This window comes from Arvicanthis niloticus, chromosome 24, assembly GCF_011762505.2.
Source record: "Arvicanthis niloticus isolate mArvNil1 chromosome 24, mArvNil1.pat.X, whole genome shotgun sequence".
NCBI classification, from domain to species: domain Eukaryota; kingdom Metazoa; phylum Chordata; class Mammalia; order Rodentia; family Muridae; genus Arvicanthis; species Arvicanthis niloticus.
In genome coordinates, this window is record NC_133432.1 from 33546667 (window position 1) to 33560683 (window position 14017).

Consider the following 14017-nt stretch of genomic DNA (forward strand, 5'->3'; position numbering starts at 1 on the left):
CCTCAAGGGAGGGCCCTGTAACTCCAGCTCCTGGCAACATCTCTGGCCTCTGAGCACTGCACCCATGTGTCTCTTTCACACATACACATACACAACTAAAAAGTCTTTAAGGACAAAAAGGAAAAGGTTTATTACTTCCTCAAAGGGCTAAACAAACTGCTCAAACTGCCTAGCAATTCAAGTATAGAAGAAGTAAAACATTTCCTCACACAAAAAAGAAAAAAAAAAAAAAAAACACAGCACACAGACAGTTGAAAGTAGCATTGGCTACAAAAGCCTAAAAATGGAAGCAACTCAAACATGCATCCACTAGCAAGTAGACGTGGTTCAGAGCTGTAAAAACATGGTGTCCTAGCAACTGTTACTATGACGAACTTCAAAATCAAAATGAAAGATGCCAAAACACACAGGGGTATGTACTACAGGGCCTACCTCATTCTACATATTGTCAGAAATAGGTAAATAGAAAAAGAAGGAAGAAATAGTTGGCTAGGACTAGAGGATCTATTCATTTAATTTTTGGAAGGGAGGGAGGGAGACAGGTGGATGTACAATACATGTATGGAGATCTCTCCTTCCATCATGCACTGTGACATACATGTCCATTATACACATCACCTACATGATCATAATACATTTTTTTAAAACTTGAAAAAAGAAAACCAAAATGACCATGGAGTATCATATAAAAATAGATTTTAGAACAAAACATAATCCCAGAGAGGAGAAAGGAACACTTCTTAACAGTGAAGATCAAGAGAATAACAAAATAAATCAAAAACTTGTATGCCCTCAATAACAGAGCTACAAATACAGAAAGCAAAAGTTAATACAATTAAAAGAAGCAATAGCAAATCGTACAAATTACAGTTGTAGATCTTAACACTTACCTCTAGTACAATGGAAAGAGTAAATCTGAACTGTAGACAATCACCCTGGTGTGACTAATGGTTAACAGAATATCAGTACACATTACATGTTTACCTCCTAGGAAGTACCATAGAGATTCAAATTAATTTCTTTTTTCATTGAAATTATTGAACATACTTTCCAACTAGAATGGAATCCAAGCAGAGATCCACAGGATGACCAAGCAACTACCCTCAGATGTCTGGAGAATAAATAACTTTGAGTCATCACTGGATCAAAGCAGAAATCACAAAAGAGATTTTGAATGGTTCCTGAATAATGAGAACCCAACAAGCATTGAAACAACAAGCATGTGCAAGATGCACCCGAAGCTGTGTTTTCAGAGAGGCTTGTATCTTTGGACAATAGTTCTATTAGAAAAGAATAAGGTCTCTAATCAGTGATCTAACAGGCTACCTGAAATACAAGGAGTAGCTGCGAATGACTGACACACCCAAGAAATCGAAGGAAGGGAGGAACAGCAATCAATGAACCTAGGCTGGCCATATGGCAAGGAAGGAAGCTTGCCCATCAGGACTCACGACCTGGATTCAACCCCTGGAACCCAGGCAGTGGAGAGAACCAACTCCAGAAAGCTGTCTTCTGATCTTCACACAAGCACTAAGGCATATATATATATATATATATATATATATATATATAAACAAAAACCCAAATGTAACAAAAGACAGACTGAAGGGAGAGAGGAATTAATAAAACAGGGAATCTCTAGCCAGGCTGACCAAGAGAGAGTGTATCAGCAATAAAAGAAGATAAAGTACTACCAACCCTACAGACATTACAAGTAATGGGGTAGGGGTGAGGAGACACTAGCTAGACAGATGGCTCAGTGGTTAAGAGCACTGGCTGCTCTTCCAGAGGTCCTGAGTTTGATATCCAGCACCCACATGGTGGCTCACACCATCCATAATGCCAGCTCCATGGAATTTGATGCTTTCTTCTGGCCTCCATGGGCACCAGGCACACAAGTGGTGCACATACATACACACACATGGACAAGAGACCCACCGACATAAAGGTGTAACAGGGGCTGTAGAAAGGGTTCAGCAGATAAGAGTGCTTGCTGCACTTGCAGAGGAGTCTGGTTCTCAATTCCTGTTGGCTTCCATGGTAAGAAGCAGCCTAGTAATCTAGTAACAAGCTGTACGTTTGACACCTCACTCTGGATACCACTGAATTAAGTATTGAGAAACTTGTGTCTCTATAAGACAAGAAGTAAGTTGTCAAGGGAAACCTTTGTTACCATTCCCTGGTGATGATTGTGACCTAACAGATGACAATAAGAGACTAAAATATCTTCTGCTATCTTCAGAGGAACCCACAGAATGGACCTGCCCCACTGGCTGGACCAGGGAATGTTCTGCATATAGCTAGCTGCCCCAGCAGCAAGGTTTCCTTTCGAAGCTAGAAGTTGCCGCTGGAGAAATCTGGATATAAAATGCCTCAAAGCGAAGGGGAGGAGAGGTGGCCTGTACTAGGTCTGGCTTGGAGGTTGACACACCAAACACTAGATGACTTCATAAATTATCTATGAAAATGCCCACAGCTCTCAAGATGAAAAAGAGGACAAGTCTGCCTCAGGATACTTTGGTAGAACTTCCAGAAGGATTCACGTACACAGAGGCAAGACCGGAGCAAACTACAAGCTAGAAAAATGGGAGGAGGGGTTGAAGAAGTATGAACAAACAACTAGGGGCCAGCAAGATGGCACAACAGAAAAGGGGGTCTGCCACCAACCCTGATGACCTGAGTTCTATTCCCAGAACCTTGGACCTTGGGTGTCTACTGTGGCATGTGTGCACCTGCAAACATACACGCAAAGTAAACCAAAGTATAATTTTTTTTAAATGCTGTAAATAGTTCCTTTGAGTGGTGGGACATATGATCAAGACATACTGCTTATACATGTGTCAAAGAATAAATAAATGCTTATCTGTAGGGGGTGGTTCAGATGCTAAGGTTCTGTTCCCCAATTGATCTATCAATAAAGATGCCAGTGGCTAATTACTGAGCGGGGAAGGAAAGAGGCGGGACTTCTGGGTCCCCACAGGGAAGCTAAGAGATGCAGATAGAGGAAGGGGGATCTTGACCATGCTTCAGAGGGAAAAAAGGTGACCAGCCATGTGAGATCTCAGGCTGAGCTGCCATAGGCTGCTTCCCTAGGCAAGAGATTAGAAACGCAACTAAGCGGAGGGCAGTTTTGGGTTGTTGAACAAGGAGAAGGTAACCAGGACACTAAGATTTAGAGGTGCTAAGAGTATTGGGGAGGACATGAGAGTTTCGGGAGATTAGAAGAGCCCACCAATTGAGCCAATGACACAGGCTGTGACTGAGAAATGTGTGTGTCTGTGTCTTTCCCTGGAAGATCTGATATTCTCTGTGTGGGAACTGGTAGTGTGGTCTGCCCAGAGCTTAAAGCAGGGTAGCAAAAACTACACTCATCTATCGAAAAGAAAATTTCCAGGAAGCTTCAAAGAAGCCTGGCCCTTGTTGCACACAACCTCTGTCAGAAGGCCTCGTGCCTACGCCACAACCCCCACTTGAGAAAGGGACTCATACTCCAGGCTGGTCTCCAACTTGCTGTGTGTTATAGTTAAGGATGACTTTGAACCCCTGATCCTCCTGCCTCCTGAGTGCTGGGATTGCAGGCATGTACCCTGCATCTGGTTTATGGGATGCTGGAGAGAGAGAGAGGATGCAGGGATCTGCAAGCCTAGCAAACACTCTACCAATTCAGTTACAGATTACCAGCCCCTGGACCCGTGTCTACTCTGACAGACTCACGAGGGACACAGGGTCCAGACTCAAGGATGTAATGGAGGTGAGGCAGGGTCAGGTGAGCCTCCTGCCATAATGTTAACATCATAACCTCAGTCCACTAAGGGAGTAAGAGAACAGGCCTCATCCTGCCAACCCTGACTCCTCCAGCCGCCAGATCAAGCCATTGTGGCCACTCCCGACTCACTGGACTCGGAACTTCTCCAGTGACGTAAACAGAATGTTTTCCCTTCCTCTTCTTTCTGTATCTCTCTCTCTGTCACTATGTCTTTCTCTGCCTGGAGACTGCTAGCCTAGAGGGTTTTCCAGCAGTTAGGTGATCAAAGCTCCACCCGCTCTCCCACCCACCACCGAGCCTCAGTCTCTTTATCTCTGTGATAGGCCCACAGCACCCACTTTGCAACCAATGATACTCACCCATCAAGCTCTGCCGTTCTTCCTTCTTCCGGGCCTTCTGCTCAGCTTCCAGCTGCACCACAGACAGGGGTGGCCCAACGACAGGGCTGGGGAGAGCACTGGCCGCAAAGCGAGCCAGCAGGCCCAGCCCACTCTCCTCCAGGCTTGGCGACAGGGCCTGTTCCCCGGCACCCAGCCTATAGCTACCAACGCCTTCCTCGTCCTCGTCTTCCTCCTCCTCCTCCTCCTCCTCTAGCTCTTCCTCCTCCTCTTCTGAGCTGTCATCTGGCATGCAGAAAACAAGGAACAAGTGAGAGTCCTGAGCTGGGTGCAGGCTGCCCCCCACCTCCTCCCACTGCCCACCCTGGCTCCAGTCTCTGTCCTCACCAAGGGTCGTTAGGAGAGGGCCCAGAACCAGCCCACAGTCCCACCCATGGCCCAAAACTTCTACCAGTCACCCACACAGGGGCAGCCTGGGGAAGGAAGAGGGGTGGCTCTGGGTATTGGGATGGGCTTCTGGGAGGGCAGCACCAACATGCACCTGTGCTGTAGGTGGGGGGACAGACACACACGGACAGACAAAGACAGGAGACAGCGCTCGTCACGGTCCATACACGCGCACATACACACACCCCGACATAGACATGGAGGCTGAGAAAAGAAGCGGGAAAGAAGAGAAAGGCAGGGGAGGGGAGGAGGAGGGAGGACCGGGCTCAGGCTGGGGGATCTAGACAAGGGGCCTGTAGCATTTTGGTCAGCCAGGGGTCAGGGGGCTGTTGGCAGAAAGCAGAATTTGACCTCTTCCTGGAGACTAGGGAAACCCCATGGTCTTATTCCTGAGCAGAATCTAGCACCCTCCCCCCCCCCCCCCCCCCCCCCCCCGTGCTAGGGAGCCTCATTGAGCCTGGAGTGACACTCCAGCCCATCGACCCAGCTAAGAGGGTCTGCATCCTATGTGGCATGGCCTGGTGTGGTAGTGCCTGTCTGTGGTCTAAGCATTGAGGCTGAGCTAGGAGGGCTCTAAACTCAAGGCCAGCCAGGGCTACAGAATTAGACCCTACTTCAAAAAGAAAAGAGAAACAGTACCAGCCATAGATATGAGCTCAGACTGCCCTGGGGGCGGGCAGACCAGCCCACTCTGCAATAGGAAGGGTCCCTGAGGCCAAACCCTCAGGCAGCAGTGGGGTCTAAATGTGTCCAGCCAGGGTTCTGTCGGGTCAGAGGCCAGTTTCACTCCAGTAACTGACCCCACTGGCTCAAAAGCTGACAGCCCCTGCTAAGATGGGGCTGGCTCACAGAAAACAAACCTCAACACTCCCCTAGGCATGCAACAAAATTCTCTACCAGATGGTGAGGACGCCCTAAGGTACAGGCTGGCTTATGACCTTTCAAGGGAAACAGCACCAAGCAGCAGGTAAACACCAGGTATGATCTACTTCGAAGGCCTATGCACTGGGGCCCAGATAGGGCTGGGAGATTACTCTGGTCTGGTAAGCCATGTTAAGATACACACATCCTAGATGTGAGGGCTGGACAGGATGATCAAATACTGCTTTGTCTGCTAAGGCCCACACCACAGCTTGGTTAGATAAACTAATGGCCAAGGTGCACCTGGGCTGTGAGTTCCTAACCAGCATGTCTATGACAGGGAATTCTAGCTTCTGTGGGACCAGCCAGCTTGGGAGGGGAGGTGGGAATAGCTAAGGAGGGTCTGCATAGGGGCTAGAAAGAGGGTAGGAGGGAGAGGGAGAGGGAGAGGGAGAGGGAGAGGGAGAGGGAGAGGGAGAGGGAGAGGGAGAGGGAGAGGGAGAGGGAGAGGGAGAGGGAGAGGGAGAGGGAGAGGGAGAGGGAGAGGGAAAGGGAGGGGGACGAGAGAGAGAGAGAGAGAGAGAGAGAGAGAGAGAGAGAGAGAGAGAGAGAGAGAGAGAGAGGGGGGTTGGGGAGAGAGGGAGAGGAAGTTGGCTAAGAAGGTGCGAGGTGGGAGGTGTTCCCAGAGCGATGGATGAAGCAGGCTGGGGATGCCAGCGGGGCAGGCAGGGGCAGGCAGGCAGTGTGCACTTGCGATCAACCACATTGCGACGTCACATGGTTCTGTCTCCGCCCCAGTGGGCCACAGCGGCAAAGCAGGCTAAGTGTAGGCAGACTTTTTCGGCAGCCTGGGTAATCTCACATCAGGGCTCCCTGGAGCTGGCCAATTTGGGTAGGGTGGGCGGGGGGATGGGGAGGGTGGCTGGCTGGGATGGAGATTGGGAATTTCCCCTTTCCAAAAACTCCCCCTCTGTCCTGGCTGCTCAGGTGTGGAGACTGGAAGTCCTGAACATTCTTTCTAGGATTCTTGGGCAGTAGGCTTCACCAGCAGGGAGGCAAGTTTGAGTCCCTGCTCTGGGTTTCTGAGGGATATTGTCAGGTTCCAGAAAGCCAGGGGCAAATTCAGCAGTTTGATGCTGCAGAATATTCCAGAAGGCAGAAACCCAGAATGGATGCTTTTTTTTCCCCCTCAAGAGGGAAACTGATTTATCCTTAGGTCTCCTGTGGCCCTCACAAGTGCTTGTCAAGACTCATGCAGTGTCTCTGATCAGACCAGCATCTATGAGGACAAGGAGACCTGAGAGACCTTGCAGGACAAGGGGTGTCAAGAATTTCTGGAACTGTCTATACCTGGATCCACAGAGCTAGCCAAGGGTAGAGGGGGAGAAAAGTCCCAACAATGACTCAAGGGAATGAAGGAGGAGAAAAAAAAATTTAATGTCAATATATGTGTTTTTTAAAATCCTGGCTCAGGGCAAGGGGTTATGGGTAATTGAGTTCCCCAAACCTGATAAAAGTCAAAGTAATATGCTGCCGCCAGACCCGGTGGGGGCAGACCCCGAGGGGGGGGATAAACAGAGAATAGAAAAGGAAAATGTTTTTTGCCTACCTACGGAGCAACGAGCCAGGCTCGGACTCCAACTCAGTAACCCGCTACGCCGTCTGCCCTACTCCCAGCCTTCGCTTTGCGTCCAAGTGCAGCGTGAGAGCAAATGCGAGAGACCGAAACAGACACTCAAAGCATCATGGGTAGGGGTCAAGGGTTGGAGGGATGGTCAAGCTGCTGGTAGGAGAAAGCAGACATACTAGAAAAGCCACACCAATTAAGTGTTTTAGTACCAAGGGGGCAGGAAGGCCCTGTTACCCAAGCATCCCTTCTGAGACCTCATTGGCCGGTTCTGCCTTGAATGGTAGAGGCCAGCTAGGGAGCCATGCCCTCTGGCTGGGCTACTGTCCCTTGGTACTGATTAGGGGGCCCGGGGATGCCTGATTCTGTGTGGTCTATGCTGGAACAGGAGAGACTTAAAAACTTCAAGGCTGGGACCCTGACTCTCAGGGTGTATAGGGAAGGGCAGAGGTACCCACCCCAAGTCATGGGGAGGGAACAGGGGAGGAATCGGTCTCATCCACAGAAGACCAGGGTAGGGAAGCCCACACAGAAAGCAGGCAGCCTCTTTGTGGCCCAGGTTGTGCTGACTGGGGTATTAAGGGAACAGCCCAAAAGGCACCAGGTCCCTTTGTACCGTCACTTGGGTCACCCCAAAACCCGCCTCTGCCAATTTGGACTGCTGGTGTTCGAGGAAAGGGGGCGGGAACTGAAGGAAGACTGGTCAGTAAGAGCAGAGTCCTGGTCCCAGGTTGCTATGACCTCCTCCCCACACCCAGGGCCATGCTCAGGGACCAGTGACATGGTGCTATCCATCCGGGCATCTTCAAACTCTAGCTCTAAAGGGAATTTACCCTGAAGCAGCCCCTGGCTAAGGAGTGATGCCCAATCTCTTCCCTTGCAGGGATATTTTCTGATTGAAGGGTCTGCGGGCTCTTGAATTTCTAACTGTGGGCTACAATTCTGGTGTTGGAAAAGTGGGAGCCAGAATGTTCTTTTGGGGGTGGGCCCCTAGGCTGAGCTGAAGCCAAACAGAACTCAGTCCAGCAACCCCCCAAAAATAGCATTTTTGACCCTCAACGTGGCAACCAAGCCAATACTTTCAAATTGAACAAGGAAGAGAAAAAAGAAAAAAACAAAAATACCAAAATCAAGATGACCAATAGGCCTTGACTCTGGACTGCCCGCATGCCCTTCAAAACAGAAAGATGTGTTAGCAAACTAGTACTGGTAAGTTAACTGTTGTTCTTGTGGGATTTGGGTTTTTTTTTTTTGTTTTGTTTTTTTTTTTTAAACCACAGATGGGAAGTAGCAGAAGCTTCCAGAAAAATAAAACACAGACAAGCAGCTTAAAAGAAAAAAAAAAAAAAAAACAGATAGATGATACAACACTGGACTGTACACCCGAAAATGGAATGAGTGCTGGAGATACCAGGGATATTTGAATAACAGAAAAGCAGTCCACCATGTCTATGGCTTCTAGAGTGGGGACGAGAGTGGGAAGAGAGGAGGGGGAAGGAGGGATGAATGGAGGGGGGAAACGGCAACCTAACGTCTAGTTAAGGACATAGCAAGAGAAACGAGGCACACAGTTTAGTTAAAAATGAACTCGGTATGTTTAATAAAGCTTGGTATTACCAAAATCGCGGTACAAACAGCAAGTCACACGCCCACACAACAAGTCCCTCTTTGTTTTTTTGTTTTTGTTTTTTGTTTTTTTTGTTTTTTTTTTACAAAGTGCTCCTTGGGCCTCCACCAGGCTCGTGCCAAGAGAAAACCCCAGGCCGGCCTGGGGATCTGGAGAAGGTAAGGTTAGGCTTTTGGATTGGGGGGGATGGGGGGGGCTTGGGGAGGACTAGTGGGGTGCAGAGGGAGGAGGATGAGAAATTCTGGGAGACTAAAAGCGAGTCCTCGTAAGAGCTCCCTAAGGGCTGGCCAATGGTGTTATCACAAGTTTAAGTAAAAATAAAAAGCAAATACAAACCAAAAATATAGGCAGATAGGGCAGACTACGCTGCCAAAAACCTAGACGGCTACAGCCATCCCTGCTGTGTGCACACACTCTCGCACGCTCTCTTGCTCTCTTGCTCTCTCTCTCTCTCTCTCTCTCTCTCTCTCTCTCCTACTCACTCTCGCTCTAAAAACATGGAAGGTTATTTTGTGTTTGGCACTAGTAACCTTGATCAAAGGAGTCCTCCTCGGAAGAGTCGCTGAAGGAGGAGCGGGCCTCGGCCTCTCGGAGCAGCAAACAGAACGACTGCTTCCTGCTGGTGGCCACCTTGGGTTTCAAAGTCCGGGGGCCTGCCAGGCCCCTCTTGGTCAGCTTAGGGCCTGTGGCTGGCTTGCTGTTCTTGGGCACCATGCCACACAGGAGGGACGAGGTCAGTTTGGAGCTGGAGGGGCCCTGGGCAGACCACTCATTCTTCAGGAAGTCTTCATCCTCATCTGAGTCCGTATCTGCAGTCAAAGTAGGTTTTATTTGTTTATTTGTATGTATGTATGTATGTATGTATGTGTGTGTGTGTGTGTTCACATGTGTGTGTGTTCACATGTGTGTGTGAATGAGTATGGGAACCAGAGGTCAACCCTGACCTTGGCTCCTCCGTGCCTGCCATCTTCTTAGAATGTTGCTATATTTTAATTTGGTCTGTGTTCGTGTGTTTATGTCTGGGGACACGAGTGTGCCAGGGAACACAGGAGAGACTCAGAGGACAACTTGTGTGAGGCAGTTCTTTTCCTTATTCTGTGGGTCACGGAACTGAACTTGGCCTTGGTGGCAAGTGCCTTTTTCCCTTCTCACTGACCCTACCTTGGTTTTTTCTCAATGGGACCTGGGGCTTGCCATGGAGCCAAGGCAATGTCTGTGTCTGCCCAGCACGGGTATCAGGAACATGTGCCTTCCTGCTTGTCTTTTATGTAGTGCTGGGGCTAGGATTGAACCTGGGTTCTCATGCTCGCACAGCAAGCACTATACCCACCGAGCCATCCTCCCAGCCCTTCGAAGTATGTTCTGACATAGGTTAAGTTGTGGGGCCCAAGGAGGAGGGTGCTGGTGTCATTTTTTTCCTGTCAGTGGCCCTGAAAGTAGATGTGGTGGAACTCAGTGCCAACTGCCCGCAGGCCTGGGCATGTGTGCCGGCCCGGCTCTCCTCTGATCTGGCATGCATAGCTTGGATTGCCTGCTGAGAGATGAACCAGGCCCTTTCCACTGCTGCTGTCACCCACCTTGGGTATATACACTTCTCCAGTCACAGGGCGGGGGCAATGACATCCAAGCAACTTTCAGAGGAATATGATAGCCACAATATCTACCGGCCAAAAGCATGTGGTTCCCTCCAGCCTACAGATGTCATACAGCCCAGTGGCTGTTTTGAGAAGAGGACACGGGTGACAAGGACCAATCCTATGCATCTCTTCCCAGCAACTTGCTCAACTTCCCAGCAACAGTAGGTTGGCATGGGCTGCAGGTGAGGGTACTCACACCAATGGAATGAATTATTCCTCAGCCAGCCCTGCCCCTCCCCCAACCCCTTTCCCATCGGACAGCTGGCCAACCACTTTATTGCCAATGGCTTTCTCTAAGTCTCTGGTCTAAACACACGATTGTGCCGCCAGGGTTGGGAAATGTGCCCAATACAAGGGAGGCTCTTTGGTCCCTTCCAACTTCAACCCAAATATACACCATCTTGACCTGCTGCTGGGCTGTTGAGCAAGATGAGAAGAAAGGGCCCCAAAGCCAAGACAGAAATCCTTGATCTGCTAAAAACCCACACAGAACAAGATAACATGAATACACACAGCTAGAGCCTGGCAGTGCCTGATGTCTTCAAGTCCAAGAGAAACACGCAGGGGCACGGGTGTCCCTAATGCCACTGTACCAATAAACTCCACTCTTCACCACAACCAGGATCCACCCTTCAGGGGGCCCACCAAACCACCAGTCCTTTACCATAACACATCCCCATGTTCACACACACACACACACACACACACACACACACACACACACACGTATCACAATGCACACATACAGAAGAGAGACGGTACCTGGCACTCTCCTTCCACTGTGGTTCTGAGGGCTGGACTCAGGTTTGCAAGCTTACACTGTGAACGATAACCACTGCACCACCATCCTCTCTCATGTATTCTAACTTACTCCTTCCAAGGCCAGAGAGGCCTAAAAGTGACATTCTGCCAACCTGGCCTTCCATAAAAATACCTCAGGTATGACATGACATTCATGCCTTCCAGCCCCAAATGGAAAAGCAAGAGGTCACTGTTCCCTCCCACTTTCTGCCACCAGCCTCTCATACTCCCTCTCTTCCTGTGCCTGCTCAGGACCAGAGACTAAGTGACCAGACCATTCAGATGTGAGGGGCACTGGCACTAACATGATCTAACACGTTCCTGGTGCATAAGGCTGAGAGGTGGGTGGGCCTCACACCCACTGGAACATCGTTGGTTCTAGAGACCCCCCCCCCAAGGTCAAAGACAACCAAAACGGTACATGATTCACACAACACAGCAAACTAACCCTATGGCCGGTACAGTGCAACTCCCTGAACGTAAGCTACTCACACCCGGGAAGCCTAGGGCAATGTCTGAACTCCAAAACTCATAAAACTGTGAATTTAAACTGTGTGCCAGGTGTTCTCCTTTAATCCCAGCACTCAGGAGGCACAGGCAGAAAGAGCTCTGTGAGTTCAAGGCTAGCCTTAGCTATATAGTGAAGTCTAAGCCCTCCGAGGCTACACCATGAGACCGTCTTTCGAAAGACAGAGAGAGAGAGAGAAAAGAAAGGAAGGCAAGAGGGAGAGAAGAAGGGAGGAAAGGGGAGGGGAGAAAAAGAACAGGAAACACTGAGCTGAAGACGTGGTCCATCATTTGTTCTTCTAGACAACCCTGTTCTCAGAACCTACATGGTAACTCACAGTCATCTGTAACTCCAGGTCTAGAGAATCCAATACCCTATTCTGACCTTCGGGCACACCCACACGCACCCATGTGAGCGCACGCACGCACACACACACACACACACACACAAATAAATCATTTTTAAAAGCCCACTAAGGAAGCTGGGCTCGGTGGCACGCGTCCGCTATCCCAGTGCTCAGGCGGTAAAGGCGATGGAAACTCAATTTTCAATTGATTGAAAACTCAAGTTCAGACCAGCAACGGCTACACAAAGAGACTTTGTACTGAGACCGAGATGAAAAGGAGAGGGGACACCGGAGGGAAACTTAGGGCTGGAGAAGTGCTCCTGTCTGGCAATTTCTAGATCCAGCTCCATCTCGATCAATTCCCCAGCACTTCCAGCAAGCGACAGAGAAGAAACACGCGTCGTCTCTTTTTTCAGTTGACACTCACACTCATTTACACACACATCTCCCCGGAACCAGGGTCTAGCCAAGTCTAAAACGCAGTGAATCTGATGGGATATAAGCAAACTCTGCGGACACCAAGTCAACCTCTGTGACACGGACTGGATGGGAGAAGCCCCTCCTGTCTGTCCAAGCAGCCGCCTCCTTGTTCATGTCTAAGACATCAGGATCTGTCCATACAGAACGAGTGTGTGCCTCTCCCCGTCGGCAGGGCCCAGGCCCACAAGAGGCCAAGGAGAGCTGCCTTGCTCTGAAAACCCATCAGGCCAGTCTCAACTTAAAGGGAAGAAAAGCTCAGTCTGTCCCTTGGTCCCGTAGGCTGCTCCATGTCCCTGGCTCCCTTGTCACACACGGCTACTGTAGGAGACAAGGCCAAAGTGAGGCTGTAATGGGCACATGGACCGAACAAGACCTGGTCCATTTCAGTTTGTCTCTTCCTACTCAGGCACATACCTTCCTCTCCCAATCCCTCCATAATCCACTAACACTACCACTCATTTGTGGGCGTGTGTGGATGTGCGGGTTGTGTGGGTGTGTGGGCATGTGTACGTGTGTACGCGTGTGGATGTGTAGACGTGTGGACATATAGTCATGTGTAGTTGTATAGACATGTGTGGATATGTAGACACATATGGATGTAGAGGCATGTGTGGATGTGTAGACACGTGTGGATGTGTGGGTTGTGTATATGTGTAGACACGTGTGGGTGTGTGGACGTGTGTGGATGTGTAGATGTACGTGGATGTGTGGACACGTGTGGATGTGTGGACATGTGTGGATGTGTAGACACATGTGGATGTGTGGGTTGTGTGGGTGTGTGGACATGTAGATGTATGAATTGGGACACAAAAGGCACAAATGACCCACGTCCTACAGTCAACGGAACCCATCACCTCTAGCACATGGAAGAAGTCACTCTCTAGGCCTCTCTAAGCTAAGTGGCTACCAACTCCATGGTGCAATGTCTCCACAATGACAGCTTCCGGCGGGCCCGTGGAAGGCCAGGTGCTAACATCTACCTCCACCCACTGATCACAAGTGTCGGTCCAACAGTAGTACATCTGCCACTCAGTGGCACTCTGGGGACACTCATCTAGCCTCAGGCACAGGGCAAAGCTGCAAGAAACCCTGAAGTCCCTCAGAGGAGGGCAAGAGAGATTAGGAGCAGGTAAGGTTAGCGGTCGCCATTCGGTGATGCTCAAGGCCGTACTTACTGTAAGACTGACTGCTTACTTCCGAGGCAAATGGAGAATGGACAGACTTGGGCTGGCCTCTGGCCTTGAAGCCCCCCTCCATCTTCCTGGCTTTGGAAGCTCTTTTGTGTTTACCTTCTCTGGGAGGTTTCAGAGACAAGCCGAGTCCTTTGGCCAGCGCTTTCCTGTCCTTGCCCAGCAGGCTGTCATACTGTGTCAAGAACCTGCCACAGCCCCCACCGGTTTTCGGTTTCCCCCCAGGGCTGTCGGAAAACTTGAATGGTGACTTCAGCTTGTCTTGCTTTGTGAGGGAAAGGGCTCTGTCTAGCTTGCTTGCCAACTGCTCCTGGTCACTCGCCATCTTTTTCTTCTTAATCTTTAGCTGGGGAAGAAGGAAGGTCACAAATTAAGACATATGGCCAAAT

At 49.7% G+C, this 14017-nt stretch overlaps 1 protein-coding gene across 9 annotated transcripts in view; it reads right to left on the reverse strand.

Moving 5' to 3' along the window:
* Tnrc18 (trinucleotide repeat containing 18) overlaps positions 1–14017 on the reverse strand; it is a 94580-nt gene that overhangs the window by 22833 nt on the left and 57730 nt on the right. For 7 of the 9 annotated variants that reach the window (XM_076923560.1, XM_076923555.1, XM_076923557.1 and 4 more), the window contains 3 exons: positions 13614–13974; positions 9197–9475; positions 4126–4389 (listed from right to left, as the gene is read on the reverse strand). In XM_076923560.1, coding sequence (XP_076779675.1) covers positions 4126–4389; positions 9197–9475; positions 13614–13974 — 904 coding nt within the window. Of the gene's footprint in view, positions 1–4125; positions 4390–8610; positions 9476–13613; positions 13975–14017 lie in introns of those variants that run through there. The other 2 variants (XM_076923556.1, XM_076923561.1) reach the window with 2 other exon arrangements.